General features: G+C 46.2%; 1 protein-coding gene across 1 annotated transcript in view; it reads right to left on the reverse strand.

Annotated features, from left to right (window-relative positions):
• Positions 1-23,012, reverse strand: part of RYR3 (ryanodine receptor 3) — a 517,407-nt gene that overhangs the window by 187,006 nt on the left and 307,389 nt on the right. The window contains exons 22-31 of the mRNA XM_047736987.1: positions 21,243-21,346; positions 20,893-20,976; positions 19,072-19,231; positions 17,390-17,537; positions 16,357-16,562; positions 15,592-15,766; positions 7,507-7,715; positions 5,707-5,882; positions 4,557-4,593; positions 2,942-3,105 (exon numbers count right to left, since the gene is read on the reverse strand). Coding sequence (XP_047592943.1) covers positions 2,942-3,105; positions 4,557-4,593; positions 5,707-5,882; positions 7,507-7,715; positions 15,592-15,766; positions 16,357-16,562; positions 17,390-17,537; positions 19,072-19,231; positions 20,893-20,976; positions 21,243-21,346 — 1,463 coding nt within the window. The remainder of the gene's footprint in view (positions 1-2,941; positions 3,106-4,556; positions 4,594-5,706; positions 5,883-7,506; positions 7,716-15,591; positions 15,767-16,356; positions 16,563-17,389; positions 17,538-19,071; positions 19,232-20,892; positions 20,977-21,242; positions 21,347-23,012) is intronic.

Raw genomic sequence — 23,012 nt, forward strand, 5'->3', positions numbered from 1 at the left:
TTCTCGGGCATGACCACTCAATTCAGGGATGTGGCAATCTAGCAAGATACTTTCCTCCAAAGAACATACTGTTCAGGTACCTGTCTCCTGGCTCTGTGTCAGTTCCCCTTTTGGAAAGTGATCGTGGGCATGGTTGTATTCCCACCTCAGAGACAGGAGATGGAGGTACAGAGAGGATAGCCACCATAGGCTGTTTTATACAGGGATTCGGCATAAAAGGCAGGAACAAAAATCTGCATCAGGGAAAAAGGCTGTGATATCCTTGAAAACTCAGGCCCCCATCCTGAGGATGGCAGGCTTGGACACACTTGCAAAATAGGTCACAAGTGGTCTCTAAGGCCCAACTACCTCCTTGACCCATACAACCTGGCCCTCCCCTGGGATTTCTGCTCCCTGCACTCTTCAGTAACTAGTAACTAGTAACAGCTAGGGTGCATTTCTCAGCTGGCTGTCTCCCTCTCCCCACAGTGTAAACTCCATTATAGGTATTCATATTTAAAAGCCAAGAGCAAACCCAAACAGCCACGGAGGCTCCAAAGCCTGATTCCTCAACTGAAGACTGCAAATCCCGGGTGGGCTTTGGAGAAATGGCATGGGGGCAGAGGTGATTCTCAGAGCCCGCTGCCATGACTGTGGGCAAGAGAGAGACAATCTGGTTCCCTCCTAAGGCTTTAATGCAGCTTCAAAATCCTAAAGTCAATCAGATTTGACCTCAGAAAGTTAAAGGTTTGATTAGAATTCTCCAAGGTTCTTTCCAGCTCTCAATGTATAAAACCTGCCCCCTCCCCGCCCCGAGACCAGAAATGTGCTTTGTAAGCCTACGTTCACCTCCTTTCCCACTCTCTCCTTTGGGGTACCAGTTGGGCTAGTTTCTCAGTGTGAATGCTCCTCAGGCTGGGCTGGTGCAAAATGCCCCTTCCAAAGAGTGACAGCCACTGCTAGATTGCCATAAAGATTAAACTGTAGCCACACTATTCCTGCCTTTTAGTGATGAGAGTACTAGGTCCATGGATGCCTACTGTCGAATTCAATTCCTAAAATTGAAGCTGTGGGAATGGAAAGTGCCATGCTTTAGTCATGTTTTAAAGATCCAAATTTGAAATGCCTCCAAACATCTGAAAATCGATCCTGTATTTATTTCTTATTATGAGAGACAAAGAACTAAGAACTACTGAGTACCTCCTACCTCCTGGGTCTTGTTCTAGATGCTAACCTGTCGGTTTTCAAAATAAATGTGATCCGATAAATACTCCGATAAATCAAGTAATCTGACTGGTGTGGCGGAGCCAGCAAACTCGAGCAATAAACCCAATTGGGATAGACACAGCTACCTTTGGTTCTTCTGGCTAAAGAGCAAAGTCTTTTGCCTGCTTCCTTTCTAACCCAACAAGACACGGGATGTTGTTTATAGCATCTATTCTGGGTCTTGCAATAAGACTTTTAGGAGTGGTAATAAGAGTAATGCTTATTCAGTGCCTGGATCAAGGCACTATTTCAGGCATTTTTCTATGCATTATCTCATTTAATTCTAATATCACTCTAGGAGACTGGATCTATCATCCTCATTTTTTTTTAAAAGATTTTATTTATTTATTTGACAGACAGAGATCACAAGTAGGCAGAGGCAGGTAGAGAGAGAGAGGGGAAAGCAGGTTCCCCGTTGAGCAGAGAGCCCCATGTGGGGCTCGATCCCAGGACCCTGGGATCATGACCCGAGCCGAAGGCAGAGGCCTATATCATCCTCATTTTATAGATGAGTAAACTGAGGCCCAGGAAGGTTAAGTGGTCCAAAGTCCCACCTTTTGTAAGTTCTGGAACCCAGTTTAAAGCCCAGGCAGTTTGCTTCTAGAGTCTGCTCTTCACCACCTGCCCACAGTGGTCCCGCATGACACAGCGATGCGTGGGGACCTCTCTGGCCACCAGTTTTTGATGAACCAGGACCATTGAAAGGACATCGGCTACAAAACGTTCCTGAATTTGTAGGGATAAAGACCAGCTTGGGAAACAACTTATTACACTAGAAAACATGTCTGTTTGGGAAACACTCTCTTAAGTCTCACTTGGATGGACACAAAGCCTGGTCTCCTGGGTCTCTTTGGGGCACGGCTGGCCAGAGATTCTTTCTCTGGTGGCAATCCCCTCCCAACCTCTTCCCAACTCAGTGGAAAGCCATGGGTATACCTAAAATATGCTTTCCCACAAGATCCCTAATTTCTTTTTTTTTTTAAATTTTTTTTTTTTAATTTGTTTGACAGACAGATTACAAGTAGGCAGAGAGGCAGGCAGAGAGAGAGAGAGAGGAGGAAGCAGGCTCTCTGCCGAGCAGGGAGCCCGATGAGGGGCTCGATCCCAGGACCCTGGGACCATGACCTGAGCCGAAGGCAGAGGCTTTAACCCACTGAGCCACCCAGGTGCCCCAATTTCTATCAGTGGTTATTATTCATGAGTCTGCTGTTCCTCTTTTATGTTTCTTTATGCCTTTAGACACCTTATATCCTTAGGATGAGGAGTTTGGAGTCAATGAGTGGCTATGTGATGTGGTTCATCTTCTCATTTCTTCTGAATTAACTTCTTTCAAGCACCCAGGGATATTTCTCTGTCTCATTTTGATGTTGTCAAAACTGGGGCTTACCCAGAACTCAGAGAGATGTGTCTGAGAGGGAGCACAGTGTCCCGATTGTCCATTGGCCTCTCCCACCCATGGGTCATATTTTACACATGTGATGAAATTAGCCTAGATTTTCACCAATAACATTTCTGCCACAGTACTCCCTGTTTGGTGAGGGATTCTTAAACCTGTGCCTCACTTTGCCTTTTTCATAGACATGGGGATGTTTCCTTCTTTCGGGGTATTGGGTGGAAGGAGAAATAAGACAGCTGGGGGGGTGGGAGGAAGTGAGGAGCCTGGTGGCTGACCCCGCCCACTAGGAGACCCCCTTACCTTTCATGGACCCGTCCTCTTTCATCCCCTAGAGTGACAGTCACTGTGCAGTTTTTATTCAGGTCGAACTTTTCACTGTATAAGTGATAGTCTGGTGTCACCCATCCGACCCAGACGCAGGAGGGGTCCTGTCCAGCAAAGATGCGGATTGCATAGTAGCACTGCTGGGGAGAGACCACAGAAGGAAGTGAATGGTCCCCAGCTGCGGGGGAGGGGGGGCGGCAAAATTGACAGAAACAGTACAGAAGCCCACTTGGCTCTCTTTCCTCAACAAGTACACACAGCTCTAGAGCTGAACGGTGCTGCACCCCAGACTTAGGATGGGCTGACTAGAGAATCTGGCTTCCTTATTCTTCCCTTTTCTATGGTGCATTAACACTGAGACAATCGAGCACTTAATCTATCACCGTTTGCGCCCAGAGATGCTACTGATGAAATCAGGGGAGCTGCCGTTCAGAATGGTCAGGACAGAACCTCACCCTTTCCTAGGCACAGACGGCCCTTGTCCTCAGAGACAGGACAGGGGGACTCCTACTATACTTTCCACTTCTATAGGGAAGTACAAAGTATTTGTGTTGTTGTTTTTTGAAAGTCATGAAAAAGACACTGCAGAAGAAAAAGCCTTCATCGTCTGTGGCTTGGGGGCAGGCTGGGTTGAGAACTGCAGGAGTTCTCGGCGGGCGCTGTTACGATCTGTGCGGTGTCCCACCATGCCATGCTAATAGCTAAAGCACTTGACCTCAGGGACCACTTCACCGTTTTCTTTATGAAATCGAGCACATCTATTCTCAATGAAGTTACTTTTATGTGCAGTCTGTTGTGTTTTGTTGATTGGGAGATGAGAGTCAGCCGGACAAACTGGGGCTTGAATCTTGCCACTGGCAGCTGTTAATTGTATGACCTTGGACAGGTCATTTGCCCTGTGTTTCAGAGGGCGTCATATTGTCCATCTCGTAGCAACAATGTTATTCCTGATCATGGTTAACCCACCACCTGGGAATTACAGGATAACTTTATGGAAGGGGTGACATGCATTTCTTCCAAAGCCTTTTTTTGGCGGCGGGGGGGTGGGGGTAATTAAAGAAGAATGAGAGAAAGAAAGAAATTAGCAAGTGTTGCTTTCTGCCTATTGTCTAGCTAGAGAAAAGGGACAAAAATCAGCTTCCATCATCTGGACTCGTCCCTGCGCCTGCTTCTCACTTGATTGCTTTCAACATTATTCCTGGCACTGCTCAGAGAGATGGGAGAGTTGATTCATAGAAGTTTACATAAAAGAACAAACAAAAGGACTCTATGAAAGATCCTCCCCGCCACTCCCCGTTCATTTCAATCAGAAAGGCAGAGCTGTTCCCTGTTGACCAATGGGCACAAGTACACAATGGTGCCCAATTAGGAGCTCCAGGTGGAACTTCTGCTTTGTACTGAATGACTGTCTTCCTTTTCCCCATTTGAGAAATGTCGGAGATGTGTTCTGGAAGCATCAATATGGATATTAAAAGACACAGTAATTGGCAATTAAACAGGATCTCTAGACAAATCTTTGCTGTAAGGGGCATATTACCAGGCACAACAAAGAATCAAATAATTAAAACCGTAATTGAGCACATTTACTTACCGTTGTCGTATGAGAGAGTATTTCTTGCATCTGTTTCCTGGGGCAGGGGTTGGGGGGGGGGGAAGATAACCCATGTTTTAGTTATTCAGCTGTAAAGAGAATTCCGCAACTCTGACAGGCAGTTGATCTACCTTTAATGACAAAGGCAAGTTTAGAAAATGATTTCCTATACATGAGCGATCCCAACTGGTCTTGGGCATTTGTAATCTGTTACCACAAGCCAAAGTTCTGACTTCCCACTCCTGTCTCTCAGCCCAGCTGGTAAGTCAGAGCTAGGGGGAGGGAGGGAAGATTGAAATCATGTGGGCAGGGACATCTCTGAATACCCCGTCCTGTTCTTTCAAGCAGCTGCACTTGCTTAAAACCATGTACAAAGGGAAAATCTAGAGGAAATCTGGATAAGACAGCTCCAGAGGAGCAGACATACATCAATGATTAGAAATAGACATTAAAGGAAAAGGGGCCTGGGTAGCGGTGGTCGTTAAGCATCTGCTTTGGCTCAGGTCATGATCCTAGGGTCCTGGGATCGAGCCCTACATCGGGATCTCCGCTCAGCAGGAAGCCTGCTTCTCCCTCTCCCACTCCCTCTGCTTGGGTTCCCTCTCTCACTGTCTCTCTCTGTCAAATAAATAAATAAAATCTTAAAAAAAAAAAAAGAAATAGACATTAAAGAAAAACAGCAAGGAACATATTCCTTATCAGGAAAGGAAGAAGTCTGGGTTGGACACTGGCCACAGTTACACAAAGAAGGCAGTATTTGCCTCTAGAGGCTTTGATTTCACACGAAAGCAACGACAATTGTACCCTCTTATGCACTTATATTCCTTTTCCTCCAGAAACATAGGATTTGTAGGCTTCAAGGAGCCTGAGGACCCAGAGGGCTCAAGAAGAGCAGAAAGTTTTCCACTAGACGTGACCCTGTTTGGCTTGACCTGTCTGCTAACTATGAATTGCACCAATACCCACCCCGTGCCTGTGTACGCACACATGCACACACATACGTTCCCGTTTCTTCACCTGACCGAAAGCAGAGAGAATCTGACCCACTTGTGCTCCCGCAAAGCAAGAAACAGAGAGGAAAAGCCAACTTTACACACAGGAAGAGGACCTGTGAGAGTGGTGCGGGGGTGGGGGCGGGGCTTGCCCTCACCTTTTCTGGAATGCTTCACTGTCCAGGCAGGGGCTGTGGCTGAAGGAGGAGTGGCACTCGACGGGCATGCTCAGGCGGCAGTAGATCATGCTGGCATTACTATTCTGTGTGCCAAACGTCTTGTGGGTCACCTTGAGGCATGGAGGACTGTCCATGGTGCCATCGATCCTCACGACCTGGAAACATCATGGGTCCTTACTTGATACACCTGGGTGCCTGCCTTGACCTTGTCCCTCCTTCCCTCATTGCTATTCCATGTGTCATGGCTTTCTGTGAACTCTAAAAGTTATCACCAATGAGAGCCAAACTGTTCCTCTCACTATTACTTGGATCCTGTTCCACAGAAAATAACAGATCTGCCTCTGGCCGAAGAAATGAGAGATTTCAGAACCTGCCCACAGGGTTTTCTGCAAGATCAAGGGTGGAGAACAGGTGTAACAGAGAGGGTGGTATTTGGATGACACCGTCTGTCAACTGCCGACAATGACCTTTCAGGTCAGGGAGCGAGTGGCTAAAGGAGAAAGTGTTTCCAAAGACTTCCATTGTCAGCAGGCAAAAGACTATTTAAGGAAAAAGACCACAGAAAGCCCAAAGCTTTAGGAAAGACATTACGGTACCCTCGGAGAGGTCATCTCCCACCTGGCACATTTCCCAGCCCCATCCCAGTCACAGCCTGAGGGTTGAGGGACCTCTAAATACTGGGGAAATTCCCAGTACCAGGGCACAGCATTGCAAGGGCTGGGGCTGGAGGAGGAAAGAGCAAAGCTGGGTTTTTTAAAATGTCCGTGTGTATGGTGGGGGAGGGGGAGGGGAGGTGAAGTAAGACTTATACTAATTTTTTTATGGTCTAAGTAACTCCCTACATTCTAGAGAACAGTTCTTATCCTGAGGTCTCTGAGTGTCCTTACCTATTTTTTTTTTTTTGTGATGTTTATATTTTTCTAACAGGGTCTCCAGATTCCATCAGTTTGTCAAAGGGGTTCCTGACCTCAAAAGTTTATGAGCCAGCTTTCTCAAGTGTTGACCATGTAAGAATTATATGGAGAAGTCTCTACTATTTAAGACTGTGGGGAAAAGGAGAGGACTAAGAGCTGGTGCTTGTTGGGTTTGCACTGGAAGGTGAGTTAAGGGAACTTATGGTCATGTGGAAGCAAGCTACTGGGTCTCATGCTTTAAGGGAGGGGATCTGCCTGACTTTCCATTAGCAGCACCCCCCCGCCCTCCATGAACAAAACCATGGTGGGCACTGGAAAACAGTGGTAAGCAGATGTAGAACCAGCACACATATCAGGCTCCTTACAATTTCCTCTAGCTCCTTCTTACAAGATGAGGGTATCATAATCAACTGCTACATGTCAGCTCAAAACATTGGATGTGGTCCCACAGAAATATATAGGACCTAAAAGACATCGTGTAATGAGCAAGGAATTAGGTCTGGGACATATCATCTTGAGTACAGGTACTGAAATTTTTCAGGAAAGCAACACGTAAGGTCTTTGGACACTGTACTCATATGGCGACAGCAGAACAGAAACATCTGGAGGAAATACAGTGACCCAAAGGCCCAGGGACTGATCTGCAAGGATGTCTCGGCATGGTGGGTGCCATCTGCAAGGTGCCCCCGAGCTGCCACAGTAAACATGCCCACAATGACAGCTCGGAGGGCCAGCGAGGCGGTGGCTGGGAGGCAGCCCGGGCATGGACTTTGGTATACAGCTGCCTGTTGACAGGAGCATTAACAGGAGCTTAGCGCCTTGGCCCACCTGCCCTGCCAGGGCCATCCACGACGTGTAACATTACCTCTATATGGGGATGATCCTTTGGCACGTTGACAAACGTCGGGAGGCGCTTGCTGAACCACATCGCAACGTCCCGGTTCATGTTGACAGCAAAAGGCTCAAAGCCCTCTTGGAGGCCACACATGGTATAAAACTTGAAGGTGCTGGCATCCATCCCGAGATTCATGCGGCCAATCTGATACAGTCCCAGGGAGCAGATGGGCACAAATCCTGCACAAGGGTGAAGAGAGCCTTCTTCAGCCCCCAGAACCATTCCAGGAAGCTGTGAGCAAGTCAGACCTTGGCTTTCTTCACAACTCTGGGTCCAGGAGGAAAGAGGGGACACATTCCTTTGTCTGGCACACAGATGCTGTAGGAGGTCACACGGAATCTAAGGCTGCCATTGGTGTCTGGGGAAAAGACCTAACTTTGGTTCAACATGATTTGGAGGAGAAACAATCATCTAACCAAGATTATTCTTAGGGTATAAATATGTATCAGCTGGAAAAGTAAGAGGATAAGTAAAATTCTTTATCTATATTTCATTAAAATTGACATTAGGCCCTGGGAAATTTTAAAACACTGCCAAGAACAACACAAGGAGCCTAAAAGAGGACTTGGTACAAACAGCCCAATGTCTCGGCATCTTCCCCGGCGAAATGGGTGATCTAAGGTTCTTCCCGTCTTGAGTCTGATTCTGAATGTGCACTCTGCTGGTTTACAAAATACTGTTTACAAACTGCCAGGCCCCTAGCCTACTGTTGTGGGCCCCACCCAAGCAGGAGGTGAGATTCCCCAGCAGAAGCCGTGGGCAGTTCCTCCTACCCTCCTACACTTACGGTCCCTTTCCAAGCTTACTCCCGATTCTCGTCATATTAACAATCTGCCATGCAGAATATTCCAGAGCAGAACTTCAAACTGCTTGCTGTTCTTGTCTGTGGGATATTTATAAATCATAATTGTGGACTGACAGGTCGACAGAGCTGGGAAAGCACTAATTATGGGGTGGCGGTGCGGGAGGCAGGCGTAGGGAGAGTCCTTGGAAGGGGAGGAGGGCTCGGAGTCTGGTGGCTAAAGCAGGGCTGGAGCCGGCACAAACTAAACTGGTGTCACTCCTAAGACAGGAGTGTTTATGTAAGCGGAAATGTAAAGGCCAACTTCAGGAGAATTTACATTCAACCGTAAGAGCTTTTGTCGGTAGAAACCAGGGACAGAATCCACTCTTCCTAGAGGCAGTGCTGACATGCCAAGGCCTGAGGCACAAAGTTTCAATGTAGATGAATCACAGAAGTTAAAAGCAAATCGCTCACAGGCTAAGTTGGTTGCTTTCGGAAACTGTCCACTCATTTAGGACGCTATCTGAGACATTTGGTATCATCTCAAGTAGTAGAGCTTTAATGAGGGTGATGATCATGCAGCAGCCTCCACTCAGGGGTACTGAGGGCTGAGAGTAGGGGGTGGCCCGGCCCTCGGGCAGGTGGATGGACAGCTCAGATAAGCACCCCATCATGCAACCTCCAGAGTGGCACTATGCGTCTGGTAGTTTTGTGCCAGGGACCGTGATAGAGGAAACCATCTTCTTTCTGCAGATGTCGATTTTTTGTAAGTAAGGGACCCTTGGAAATCAGATTCCAGTGTGGAATGAGCATTGCCTCTTAGCAATATTTCTTGGGTTCCCATTGGGACAGAGGAATATGCACTAGGAAAAGATGTCAAGGAAGAAAATTATCCTAATCCCAAGGAACTTCTACAAAAAGGGACAAAAACAGAATAGTGAAGAGTGAATGTTCTGCTGGAAGGCATCACTACTCCCAGGACTGCATTTTGGCCTCTGCTAAAGGGGTTAACACAACCCAGAAAACTGCTACCGTAGTAGATGTAACTTGGAGCTAAGATCACAAAGCAGGGTCACCCTGATGTGAGCAGAGAAAGGACATCTTAGGAATACTGGTCTTCTCCTGTCTTCTTCTCTATTGACTTGGGTGGTGGAATGCATGAGCAAGTGACACAAAAGCCCGATTTGTGAATAACTCAGGTCACATCAATAACTTCCTAGTCACAGACCACCAGGCGGTGTAACACACACGTGGAAAAAAAACAGGTAATGTGTGTGTGATGTCTTTTTTCTAAGGGACTTGGGCTCCTCTTCATTCCTAAGATATCACCAAAGCGAACAGCACTTCACTTAGGACAGAACTGAAGACATGAGGAGCTAATGGACCTGACCAAGGTCATGAGAAGGGCAAGTAACAAAATGGGACAAGATCCCATGTCCTCTGACTCACAGACCCCCTGCCAGTCAGTGTGCAAGAGAAGGGATGAATGTTCCACGGGATGAATGCCCCAGCTTTAAATAGCAGTCACGTCCCGGGCAGAGGACTGCACTCATCAGAGTCAAATACTATACCTATAGGACAGCAGCCCTTGCTGCAGGGGAGAGTGGAGCAGAGCCTGAGAGAAGGCACAGCTGCACCAGTCACAGATGGGACAGCCATGGGGGAAAGACTGTCGGACACCTCCTGGGACCGAGTGGGCACAGATGGGACAGCTCAGTAAAACAGCTGAAAAGAAGCTAGATCCAAAGCCTGGTTCAGGAAAGAGAAAGCCAAGAAAGGACCAAAAGCAAAGATTAATCCTCCTAAGATACCTTCACTTTCTCCCAGGGAAGACCACTTGATACCTAGATACATTGAATCAGCAGCTCCCTCCAGCTAGTTGAGAGACTGTAGCTCATGACCTTTCCCTCTCTAAAAGTCCTTTCTTTGAGACATTAAAATTTCATGTAACTTTCTTTTTTTTTTTTTTTTAAGATTTTATTTATTTATTTGACAGACAGAGATCACAAGTAGGCAGAGAGGCAGGCAGAGAGAGAGGAGGAAGCAGGTTCCCTGCAGAGCAGAGAGCCCGATGCGGGGCTCGATCCCAGGACCCTGGGATCATGACCTGAACTGAAGGCAGAGGCTTTAACCCACTGAGCCACCTAGGCACCCCGTCATGTAACTTTCTAACCGATAGATAAGGGTGGGGTCGGGGGGACAATAATGATAAACCACATCCGCTAACATTTATCAAGTACGTTCTAGGTGTCGGGCACTGGGCTTAGTGCTCTGCAGATCTGGCTCATTGTTATGCCCATGTTACAGAACAGGAAACTGAGGCTTAGCAAGCTGAATTTGCTCAAGGTCTGTCCCCTGGTAAACATGCAGAGCCAGCATGTGAAGAAGGCTGTCAGAGAAGCAGGCCAGAGCAAGCAATGGGGACTAAGGCCAGGATGCTTGCTTTCTAATTCTTACCTACCACGACTTGCTTTGTGAGTTTTTCTTCACTTTCCCTAAGTGTTATGTCCTTGACCAGTTTGCCTCCAAATAAAGCAGTGGGAGGCCCACAAACACAAAGGCCCCTTAGATGAAAAGGGCTACTTCTCAAGTGGCCACATAGCTTCCTGGAATAAATCTGGATAAAAAGATCCATTTGGTAAGGTCACACGGCATTAGAGTGAGCAATGACTCTCATAAACAAGCGTTTGCACTTTGCACACAATTCAGTTAACCCTGGCTTCAAATGAAACTGGAAAAGTAAGAGGACAGAAAAATAAAGGGGAAAAGAAATGCTCTTCTCTATATGCAGCCTATAAGGTACAATAAGCTGACATTATTTTTAAAGATTCATTTATTTACCTGAGAGAGAGAGAGAGAGAGAGAGAGAGAGAAAATGAGCAGGAGGGGCAAAGGGTAAAGGAGAGAATCCCAAGCAGACTTCATGCTGAGCATGGAGCCTGATGCAGGGCTTGACCCCGTGATCCTGAGATCACAACCCCATCCAAACCAAGAGTCAGACGCTCCATGGACCGCACCACCCAGAAGGCCCAGTATGCTGACATTTCTGAAGAGGTTTCTGGAGGAAATTCGCAAATAGCATTACCTTGAATTAAGATGCAAGGAGAGTTCTTGTTCCAAGAGAGGACGGCAAGAGCACAGGCATTTAAATCCCACAGAGGACTCCAGGTTCTGCTCAATCTTGTCTCACAAAGCCCCTTGACTAGTTCTGTGATTAGGAAAAGGGAGAGCCAGGAGGGCCATCTAACTCAGGAGCTCAGCGGGAAAAAGAAACAAAAACTGGTTCCCTAGAAGATCTAAATCAGGGACCTTTTGTTAATCCATTTCAAGCTGCGGAAAGACTGGAGAGCAGCTCATACTGGTAAAGGAACAACTGTGATCTTGGAGACCAGGGATTAGAGGAGTGCCTGGGACTTTCCCTGGGAGTTTCTGAGAGTCTCACTCCAGTAGCATGGGCTGTCCCCATGCATTTCCTTCTCTCAGTAAGCCTCAGGAAGGTGGCTTTCAGAGGCAGCATGTAGGTTGTCATGAGCCTTGTAGCCAATGCTAGAAACCAGAGGTGGTGTGCCTCTGCTCCAGCCGCTTTCGAGAATGGCGGGGGACCCCCGGCACCTGTGTGGTACGCTTGCAGATGGCAGGGACAGCTCCTGCAGGTATGTTTCCTCCGCCACCTGTGGGGGTGTTGCCAGCAGAGCTGGGGGAGTCTGTGAAATCCTGCTGAGCCCCCAGAAGAAGCAGCGGGGGAGGCCGTCCCTGCAGACACCAAAGCTACGCCAGAGCAGTTTGTCTCCCGGGGGAGTGCTTGGCAGAGAAGCCACATGGGAGAAAGCCGTGCTCCCACGTCACGTTCTGAGGCCTAACAGGGCGTTCAGAATTGTAGCTCCCTTTCCTTTAAGTGGAATAAAAGAGAAGACTAATAGCAAAGGTTTCATCAGCGAAGCTTCTGAGCTTCCAGAAGCTATGAGATGACAACACAGAGAACTGTGATGGTCCAGGCCGGAGATATGAGTAGGGAACAATGATTAGGACAATCCTAATGAGGCAGATAAGGGGTATCAGCTATGATACAGAAGAGGATAGAGACAACCATTTATAAATAACCCAGAGGCAAATAGCCCTGCGTTGGAATGCCTGTCCCTACTCCTTCCCCCGAAGGACTAGAAACTTCCCACCAGCACCAATCCCATTGAGGGAATGGCCTGAATCCAGGCTGAGATGCTGGCCACCAGAACACAAGCCCAAGGGGGATTCTGCTTTGTGGGGGCTACTGTGTACAAAACGCTTTATTTCAACATCTGCTTTTCATAACAGCTCAAGGCAAGAATTATTGTCTCTTTCCACCTTAGGCAGAGAGCCAGAGCTAGAGGGCTATTCTAGGCCTCCAGGCTATTGTTACCAAAGAATGGCATGCTGACTTCCTTTCAACTGTGTTCTGCAGACTCCTGAGCCATCACAGAATGGAAAGAGCCTTCCAGTTATCTTGTCTCTGTATTATTAAAGTGCAATACAATATTACAGCATAATATGTTAACACCATACGGTACAATTCCATTATAAAACAGCTCACTGATAATAGACTTTGTTATTCTGAAGGTCAGATCGTGTCCCCATACACAAAAGGTCTAGCAGGCAGTTCTGGCATTACAACACAGATGATCTCGAAAAGCAGTTACCGTAAAACATCCCGCTTCTTTATAGCATTCTGCTCAAACCCTACAATAGCTCCCATGTCCCAGAGTCAAGGCCAAGGGTGCATGGCCCAAGTTTGACAACACAACTTTTTTTTTTTTTTTTAAGATTTTATTTATTTGACAGAGAGAAATCACAAGTAGGCAGAGAGAGAGGAGGAAGCAGGCTCCCCGCTGAGCAGAGAGCCCGATGCGGGACTCGATGCCAGGACTCTGGGATCATGACCTGAGCCGAAGGCAGCGGCTTAACCCACTGAGCCACCCAGGCATCCCGACAACACAAATTTCTTGAATGAAAAGACTGAGTCTTGGTATTCAAGGCTGTCACCTGCACCTTCCCTATCTTCACAGCCTTGTCTTCCATAAATTCCATAGACAAATCTCCCAGACTCTCACACCCTCTCCTGCCATTTTCCGATTCTACACTATTACTCACACTACTCAGACACTATTATTCTTACTGTAGTTATATGCTCAGACGGGAATACCCTGCTTCTTAGAGGTGGACTTCTCGAAGTCTTTATCTCACATTCAGTTTCAAGCCTGTATTTCTAGAATTTCCTTTCTGTCTTCCTCATTTGCCATTTCTAATCTACTACTTTGTGTTAGGAGTTCTCTTTTCATATTTGTGAGTCATGTAATTTTACAATGAGAAAACGAGCCCCCTCACACTGTTACTGCTTGCGTTTATATATACTTTGGACCACTGTTTCTCACGCTTTAATGTGCAAACCACTGGAGTTCAGCAGTGTGGCATGGGGGCCTGAGATCCTGCATTTCTTACGCTTGGGCCACACTTTGAGCAGCAAGGCTTTGGACTTTACAAAGTTGTTATAATTCTGCACCACATACAAGATTCTTAGCCCTTCCTTCTGTGAGACCAAAGACTCCTAGGGAAGTAACTTCCCCTGGTTCCTACACAGTGGGGCCAGGAGAAGGTCACTGGTCCTTGGACTGCTTTTCCCTTAGGGAGCTACTTTCCTTAGGGATGAGCCTCAATCTTCTAGTCCTTCCTTCTCTTCTTGGCCTCAAGATGAGAGCGCTGTGTGTGGTGGGTACTTGGAAGACAGTGGTTTCCTAAGCTCAGTGTCAGAGGGGGCCTTCTATACTGCCCTTCTGTCCTACACATTTCCTCTGCTGTGCCTCTGAGTGACACAGAGGTCATTCTCTCTGCTGGCAACGTCTTTCCACAGGTCTCCGAGACCAGGATTCTTTCTTTAAAACCTTGCTTTTAAATCTTTGCAGAAGGCACGAAAATATGACCCCATCTAGCTTCAGTCATCTTGTCTTTCTAGGAAAAGACACTGACTTGCAACCTCTCTATTTCCCCAAATATGTGGCTTTATAGTTCTCTTAGAGTACAGTGAGGTATGGATAACAGGTGCCCATAAAAGGCATGAAAGGGATTTATCAAGTTTAAAACTGTAAGTTAAGAATATTTACGTTATTCTACGTTCAGTTACACATATTTCTGCTGCTCTTAAGTAGTTTTACCTTTTTTAGCTTTCTAAATGAAAATGGTTTCTTTTTGTGGAGTTTCAGAAATTTAGAGCTAACAGGAGCCCTGATCATTCACAGAGGGAGAGATGAGGTTAAGCAAAGTCAACCCAAGATGTCACAGGTGGAGGGGGTTAGAAGCAGGGGGAGAGCTCAGGTCATCCGACCCGGAGCACCCTCTTGCCTTCTCAACTACTCCACCTCATCCTCGTCTATAAGGAAGAGAGAGTGGGCCAGCACCAAGCAAAGAGGCATACGTACAGTGCATATTAAGTCATTGCCTTAGAACTTTCTAACAGAGAAGGATGTTGGAACTTGTATGGTCCATCTTCTAATTTTCTGGTATAGATGAAGAAAGTGAAACCCAGAGAGGTCAAGCCAAGAGTCTCTAGGAGTCACAGAGCTTGTCAGGAGTGAGTCAGCTGACTCACAGTGCAGTGCTCCTTAACTCCTATCGCGGCCAACCACGTTGGTACGTGATGTAGTTATGCAGACAGGGAAATGAGAAGTACCAACGTCCCCTCGGTGTAGCCAGAGGCAATGGCCCGACTGCCATCTATTCAGGGCCATTAATGAGTGCAACTGTGCTTGGCTTTCCCAGCATGTCTGAATTCAAAATAAATTATATTTCATTCAAGGAACAGCGAAGTCGAACTTTTGTGTCTGAGTGGTTCTCACCAAAGCATCAAGTTCAATTACACAAACAAGCAGAATGACATTTCAAATCAGAATAAAAGGATAATTCTTTAATTCATTGACTTTTCTATTCTCCCAGGGCCTAAGTCCATATGCAATTAGCATTTCCTCTGTAACACTGGGAAACCTTAACATGCCAACGTGCAGGGCTGGGAATCCGAGGAGAGCTTCTTAAGCTATCTGGAAGTTCACAAGTTGCATTTATGCTGTCCGTACCAAGTATCACCATGGTTTGTCCGGACTCTTCAAAAATGATAGTATGCCACCAGATTTTCAAATATGCAAAGGATGGTTCATCTTGAGTAAGGAGGTAGATGAACTCACCCAGCTCTCCCTGGATTTTCCCTCAACTCAGAGCTGGAATGCAGTGGGGGAAGGTGGGAAATTTACCATTCTCAATTTCGTAATCAGCGAAGGCGAGTTCAGAGCCTTTGTTGGTGATCAGCAGCTCGCCATTCAGTGTGAAGATCATCGAAGCATCATCCAGGTTAATCATACATCCAACCACGTCTCCTGGCTGCCACGTACGTCCAAAATACCCACTACCTTGATGCCACCGCTGGCCCTAGGAAACAAGACCGCAGGGTTAGAGGACTGGAGGTCTCAAAAATCCCCAGTCTAGCTGAAGAAATGACTCCATGAGCAATTTCTCCTAACTGCGTTTATATATACTTTGTTTTCTACAAGGTACTCACTCCTCTACCAGGGACAACTCACATGGAAGAATGATGTATCTTACAAATAAATGAAACCATGTTCCACAGGTTCATCAGAAAAGGTAGCCAGAGTCCCCCAACACCTAGCTGGCCATGACAGCAAGCAGAACTCGCTCTGGGACACAGTGGTAAGATTTCCACACATACTAGCTACACTGTGCTTTGTGACCCTCCTCTTGAACAGAGGCAATGGGCTCAAGTCCAAGGGCAGATACAGAAGTTACAGAAAGGATGTGGGCACACAATCCTCCCCTTTATCAAAGTGAAGACCAAAGTGACCATAGCTAGGTCTTGGTCACTCAATGATCTAAATTAGCCAGTGGTGCTGATGACTCACTTTGAAGCCAGAGATCCAGACACTCAGTACTTCCAATTTCCAGGGAAATGTTTGGAGCAGAGAAACTTGGACTGGGAATATGCGGACACCATCCCAACTTACCCTGCTGCCTTCAAACACAAAGGCTTGGTCATCGGCCCCCAGCTCAATGTCAGGCCGACAACCTGGCCTGGCCCAGCCAACGCGCATGTCTCCTCCAGTTACCACCTCAAACTCAAAATACCATTTTCCAGATCTCACTGCATAAGACCGCTCCACCCGGAAAAATCGAATCTTGTCGATGCTGACTTTCTCCACAGCTGGGTCAGCTATTGTGAGAAGGAGAGCCGCAGAGGATACAGGAGGTAGAGAGAACACAGGCCTTTAATAATTAGGTAGCATTCCTCAAAAGAATTTCACAACAACAAAGACGACAGACCTCCCACTACCCAACATGACATTTTGTTCCTAACAGAATAATCGCCATTATCATCATATCATAGTCAGAATATAAGCTAACACACAGAGTGACTACTTTGTGTAGATCCCTTACAAACTATACATAGCAACAATCCTATGAGGTCGGTAACACCGTCTTCACTTTACAAATGAAAAAATTGAGGCTCAGAAAGGTTTACTTGTTCAAGGTCTCAGAGCCAATAAGCTGAGCAGATTTGAACCCAGATCTGTCTTAGGCCAAATGTATCCTCTTAATCACTTATAATGCTACCCTAATTTGCCTATAGCACTCCTTGGGCATGGGATGATATGACATGTCCATCAGTTATGGGCTGGTGATTTTAATCAGTTTCAATTGTGAAATGAGACAATCTGGCCCCAAAGTAAGCTACATTCACGTGTCTGGTAGATAAGAGAAATAAAGGTAACTTGGTTTTGTGACCAAATATCCCCCAAATCTCAGCTAAACTGTAGGATCACTTATTCCTTGTGGGATTGGGCCACAGAAGTGCTTACCATAGAGTTTAAACATGGTTCTCCTTCCTCCCCCCACTTGTTAAAATAGACCATTTACTTCAGTGCTCTTTGGTACAAGTATCATTTCTAATAGTACATGTTGGACTTATTCAAAGTCAGCAGTTCTGCAGAAGAGGACCAGTTGAGTCAACCGGGACCAGAATGAACAATCTCAACTCACCCAGTTCTTGGTCTGAAGGTTCAATGTTATAGCCATAACCAACAAATGTGCGAACAGCTTCACGAAGGCTGTCCCTATTGGACTTCTTGGTACGTTCATCCAGTAAAGCGTATGGCACCAGCCGGGGATTTCTTTTATTCTTTAAATCCTGTGTGAAGCCGGAGAAAAGAGGCTCTGAGAAAATACAGTTTGTCTTTACCAAGAGCTTGTCCCACTTACATACTGCTGGACACAGTCCTGGCTCCCTGCTGTCAGCTGACCAGCTCTTCTTCCCCCAGTGCCTTGATATTTAGCAATATACTCATTTACTACTTCTCTTTAGGATTAAATGAATATATATGGAAAGGTTTTGCTAATGTTTAAAGCTAGCATTAAAAAACACATTTTTTTTTAATTTTATTTTTTATAAACATATATTTTTATCCCCAGGGGTACAGGTCTGCGAATCGCCAGGTTTACACACTTCACAGCACTCACCATAGCACATACCCTCCCCAATATCCATAACCCCACCCCCCCTCTCCCAACCCCCCTCCCCCCATCAACTCTCAGAAAAACACATTTTAATAATGCCAGCCTGTGAATAAAGTGAAGTGTCATGAAATTGGTTAGAAATCTATTCCCAAGTCAAGGCAGATGGGGATTTACGTAACTATTCCCCTATGGAGGAGCACACCGTGATTTAAACTGTTCGAGTCTCCTCACAACAGTCTCTTCACAGAGAAACAATGCAGAGAAACACCTGTGCTCCCAGAAACATCAGAAAAGGTGGCAGAACCACAGGGGGTCCATTTCCTTATAGTAGGCACACATTTGTATTAGAGTCCTCCTCAGTTCCTTAGGGAGGACTAAGACGACAATGGCAATGATTGCGGTCCTAAGTCATCATAAACAAATATGACACTGTTTTGAGTCCCCTTCTCCCTTTCTGCCATGATTTCCATAGCTGTGGTCTTCTTGGGTTTCCAGACATGTGCAGAGTTGGAGGCTAAGACATGAATATACACGTGTACACACCATTACCCTTAAACTTCCCTGATAGCAATCCAGGTACCTAAGGAGATGAGGGATTACTTTAAGGAAGGATGGTATGGCTTTTAACTCCATCTAATTCTTTGCTGGGCCCTGGTTCTTAGGCTGTCTCCTGTGTAAGCCAAGAACTGTGCCCAGGAATCCTGGCCCGATGGGCTAAAGTAAGGGGCACAGGCTTCTTGGCAAACTGGTTTTGCCCCTTTCCTTCCCCTCCTGTTCACCTTCAGCAGGTAACTGAAGAAACACTGCTGACCTACTGTGTTGATTTGCGGAAGGCTTACTCTGGCCTTGGAGAGTGGCATGAAAGCTCAGCTCTCCATGATGCAAACAGCAAGACAGGGAATGAGGGAAGAGGCAGCCAATGGGCACATACAAGGGAACACAATCATAAGTGAACCAGGCTAACAAAGGAAAGGTAAGCCTATCCATTTCTGCAAAAATTGGAATTCTGCCTAGAGTTAATGTCAATGTGACCATTACAAATTCCATCCAGTCCCGATTCTATAAATAACAAGTGCACTGAGGCATGAGGGATAGAGTGCAAGGGCAGCTTCTATCTTCCAATCTAATACCCACCAAAGTAAAATGGCATTTTGATGGATGACCCCATCTCCTAGCATTTGCAGCAGGCTTGACCCGGGACTTCTCACCTGTTGGATGCCATAGGTCCATCCTTGTTTTATTCTGTCTTTGGCCCAAACGTTATGTGCATTTTCTGCAAGCTTATCCACTAAAACTTCTTGAGGAGGTAATAGCTTCACGTCAGACAGATCCAAAGGGGCTGGCTTATAGCCATTGGACATCATATAGCTACAAGGAAAAATATATATATTTTTGGACAGATCTCTAGGACTCCCCCATTACAGATCTGAGCACATGGTAAGAATACCAGGAAAATAAGGCTTCAGTCTCAGGTTCTACCCTTTGGCAGAATGGAGAACTCAGCTCTCTTTCAAGTCCTTAGATGAAGTCCCTACCAACAATCATTTTTGCCAATGCATGTCACAGATTCCTGAGTGTTGGAGAAAGTGCCTGGTTAATGCAATCTGGCCTCATTTCTAAGAAGACTATTTGTGAGCCTGACCCGTGAGGGGCATTTCAGTGTGCTGTGCCGCTAGGCACAGCCCCTTCAACCCACTTCCACAACAGCAAAGGTCACAACCAAATTGGCAAGGGCAAGACCTGAGCCAAAAGGTTTCTTATAAATCAGTGGAGAATGGTCATTCAGCCTCAGAAAGTTAAACCCTTACTTTGGGAATTAAGAAGGAAAATCACGACCTCCAAGAATTTGTGAGCTGGAAGTGCTGTTTGCTGTTCAGTCCAGGAGCCACAGCCTCAAATGTCTGTAATTTGGTAGATAATTTGATAGCTCAAGTGAAGACAGGAAATGGCTGAGTATGAGCCCAGGTAGATACACTGCATGAATGGAGAGGGCCAGGGCATGCTGTGGAGTGACTCACAGGAAAGGAGCTGATCGTAGCTATGTGAGAACAGGAGTCTGGAGGAACTCATGGCCCCAGAGCCACCACGTGCCCACCTCACAGCCAGAACCTGAATGTGCTGACTTGCAGACCAGGGCTCTGTCTACATAGGAACTGCTGAGCACCCTAAGATGCAGGGTCTGCTATGGGCCTTAAATACTGCCCATTATCCACCTTTGTGGGATGCCCAATCCTGGGCAGAGTCAGCATGGGCTGACTGCTGAGCGCTGACCCCAGCAGCCTGACCAGCAGGTCACTCCTCCAGCTTCTGCCTCACAGATGTGCGGCTCCCAGCATCTGGAGTTGCCTCTATGGGTGGTGCTTGGCAGCTTAGGAGTTTCACAGGGAAGAAGGGGAAGATAAGCATTTGATTAAAGCTGACACTGCCTTGGCTCAGAGGTAATCATGACACGTGCGTGTGAATGCATGTGCCCCCAAGGCTGGTGCATGGAGGGCAAACGAGTGAGCCAGGGGACGTGACAGGGAACACACACCTGAGCATGTGAGAACTTGGGTCTCGCTGTGATTGTCCAGGTGAGAGGGAGAATAGGGCACAGGCAGATTTAGGGGCCCAAGTCCATCTTGGCAGAGACAACCACTTCCACAAAGGATTTATCTGGCTGGCCCAATGCCAGAGAGTGAATCTTCGCTGTGGCTACCAATCATTTTCAAGTTCCATGCCAGGTAGTGTTCTTGCAGGCCAAAGACTCTCTACACCTCCCCCCGCCAACGCCCCCGAGAGCCACATCTCCAGGCTTAGAAATAACAATAGCAGTGTAGGTCCTCACTGAAGGAATGAAAGAGGGAAAGCCTGGAAACACCTGAACTGTGGCAAACTTCTGCCTGGAATTTACAAAAAAGCCGTCCTCAACGGGCACTATCTAGCATTTGGGGCCATCACCTGCCTTTGTGCATGGACCTCCCATCCTCCCAGTTACAAAACTCAGACTGAAGCATGCAAGTCTTCAATCATTGAAAAAAATCACTTACTTTTTGGGCAATTTGACCTTCTTGAGATCTTCCTCAGCAGCTGGATTCACATGAGCAATATGGCACCCCAGGGCCAGGAGGGTCCTGTAACGTGACAGAGGGAGAGGACAAGGGTCCGCTTAATGCAAGACAGCAAGACCCCTCACCTGCATTTGGGTTGATCAGTAACAATGATGGATATGTTCCTTACCATGCTAACTCGTCCTGTGGCAGGAATAATCACCACTGCCGCTCATTTATCAGAATGTATCATGTTTTCAAGGCAAGAAACATACCTTCACAGTATTGTTATAAGGCATTAAATCACCCACTCACTGTTCAGTCCACATTCAATTCAATTAAACACTCACTTTAAGGTTTCAGTTGACATCTGTAGGTTATAATTCTTCTCGGTTTCAGGCAGCTTTGAAAACTCCACAAGACAGGGGTGTTGTCTTTTATTGTCATCCCGTATCTAGATGACAACATAAGGAAAAATGTAATTTGAGTTTTGACAATGGGCAATGCCCTGGAAAAGGAAAAGGAAATGCCTGGAAACATCACCCAGGCAATCCCTATCAGGCAAGACAAAGACCGTTATTTGCAGATAGGCAAATAGATGATGTCCTCTCTAGTCGATGATACGCAGTCTGAGTTGCTAGTGGTTTGTGCTCTGTGGATTTATTTTTCTAAATTTTTAAAATTCAATTAGCCAACATATAGTACATCATTATTTTCAGGTGTAGTGTTCAATGATTCAACAGTTGGTTATGACACCAGTGCCCAATACATCATGTGCCGTCCTTAACACCCATCACCCAGGTACCCCATCCTCCCACCCCCACCCTTTCTGCAACCCTCAGTTTGTTTCACAGAGTCAAGAGTCTCTCTATGGTTTGACTCCCTCTCTGATGACTTCCCATTCTGTTTTCCCTCCCTTCTCCTACGATCTTTGGTGCTGCTTCTCATATTCCACACATGAGCAAAACCATATGATTCTGTGGATTTGTTTCTATTCAAGTGTCTGCATCCAAAATATACTCTTATAGAGAAACAATTTTATACATGGCAGCCATATTTCTGCCTGTCCCAAATTCATGGAACCAAAATGCTCCCACTTGGTAGCCTTCTTCAGAAAATAAAAGACTAAAGAAGCTGTCCAACAGAAATACAAAGTCAGCCACCAATGTGAACCACATTTATAATTTCAAATTTTCTAGTAGCCACATGAGAACAAAAATAAACAAGTGAAGTTCATCTTAGTAATATATTTCATTTAACTAGATATCTAAAAATATTATCATTTAACAAGCCCGAGAAATCATTTCAAGTCTGAGAAATCATTTTTGAGTCATTCTATATTAGCTTTTCATAGCAAGTCTTCCAAATCCAGTGCATTTGAGAATTACAGCACATTTCAAGTCAGACTAGTCACATTTCAAGGGCTCCATAGTTCCTTGTGGCTCTCGACTTTTGTATTGGATAGTTATAGATCCAGACATTAACTAATTAATGCATTCACTCAACAAACATTTGTTAAGTGTCTCCTATGTGGTAGGTACTGAGTTAGACAGCAGGAGTTCAGTGGGGAGCCGGGATAGCCCCAGGCCCATAAAGAATACAGTGTAATCGGGGCGCCTGCGTGGCTCAGTGGGTTAAGCCGCTGCCTTAGGCTCAGGTCATGATCTCAGGGTTCTGGGATCGAGCCCCGCATCGGGCTCTCTGCTCGGCGGGGAGCCTGTTTCCTCCTCTCTCTCTGCCTGCTTGTGATCTCTGTCTGTCAAATAAATAAATAAAATAAAAATCTTTAAAAAAAAAAGAATACAGTGTAATGGAGTAGAGAGCAGTAATAAAATAGTCATAATAATAAATGTAATATTACAATTTTGAGTTGTTCTCCCAAGCAGAGGTCTGTGGTATTATAAAAGCATACAGCAGGGAGGTAGTCACATAGAATGGGGATCCTTTATGGTAGCTCCGTCAGTACCCAAGTGTTGGAGCACAGGGGCCCTTTCAGTAACGAAGATAGAATGGAATGTGCATAATTTGAGTGTGTCAGGGTCATAGGAAATGCCACACCTCACCTATCCTTGTGCCTTCAGACATGACCTTACACAAACCACAGAACAAAGTCAATTTAT

This window comes from Lutra lutra, chromosome 7 (genome assembly GCF_902655055.1).
Source record: "Lutra lutra chromosome 7, mLutLut1.2, whole genome shotgun sequence".
NCBI classification, from domain to species: Eukaryota; Metazoa; Chordata; class Mammalia; order Carnivora; family Mustelidae; genus Lutra; species Lutra lutra.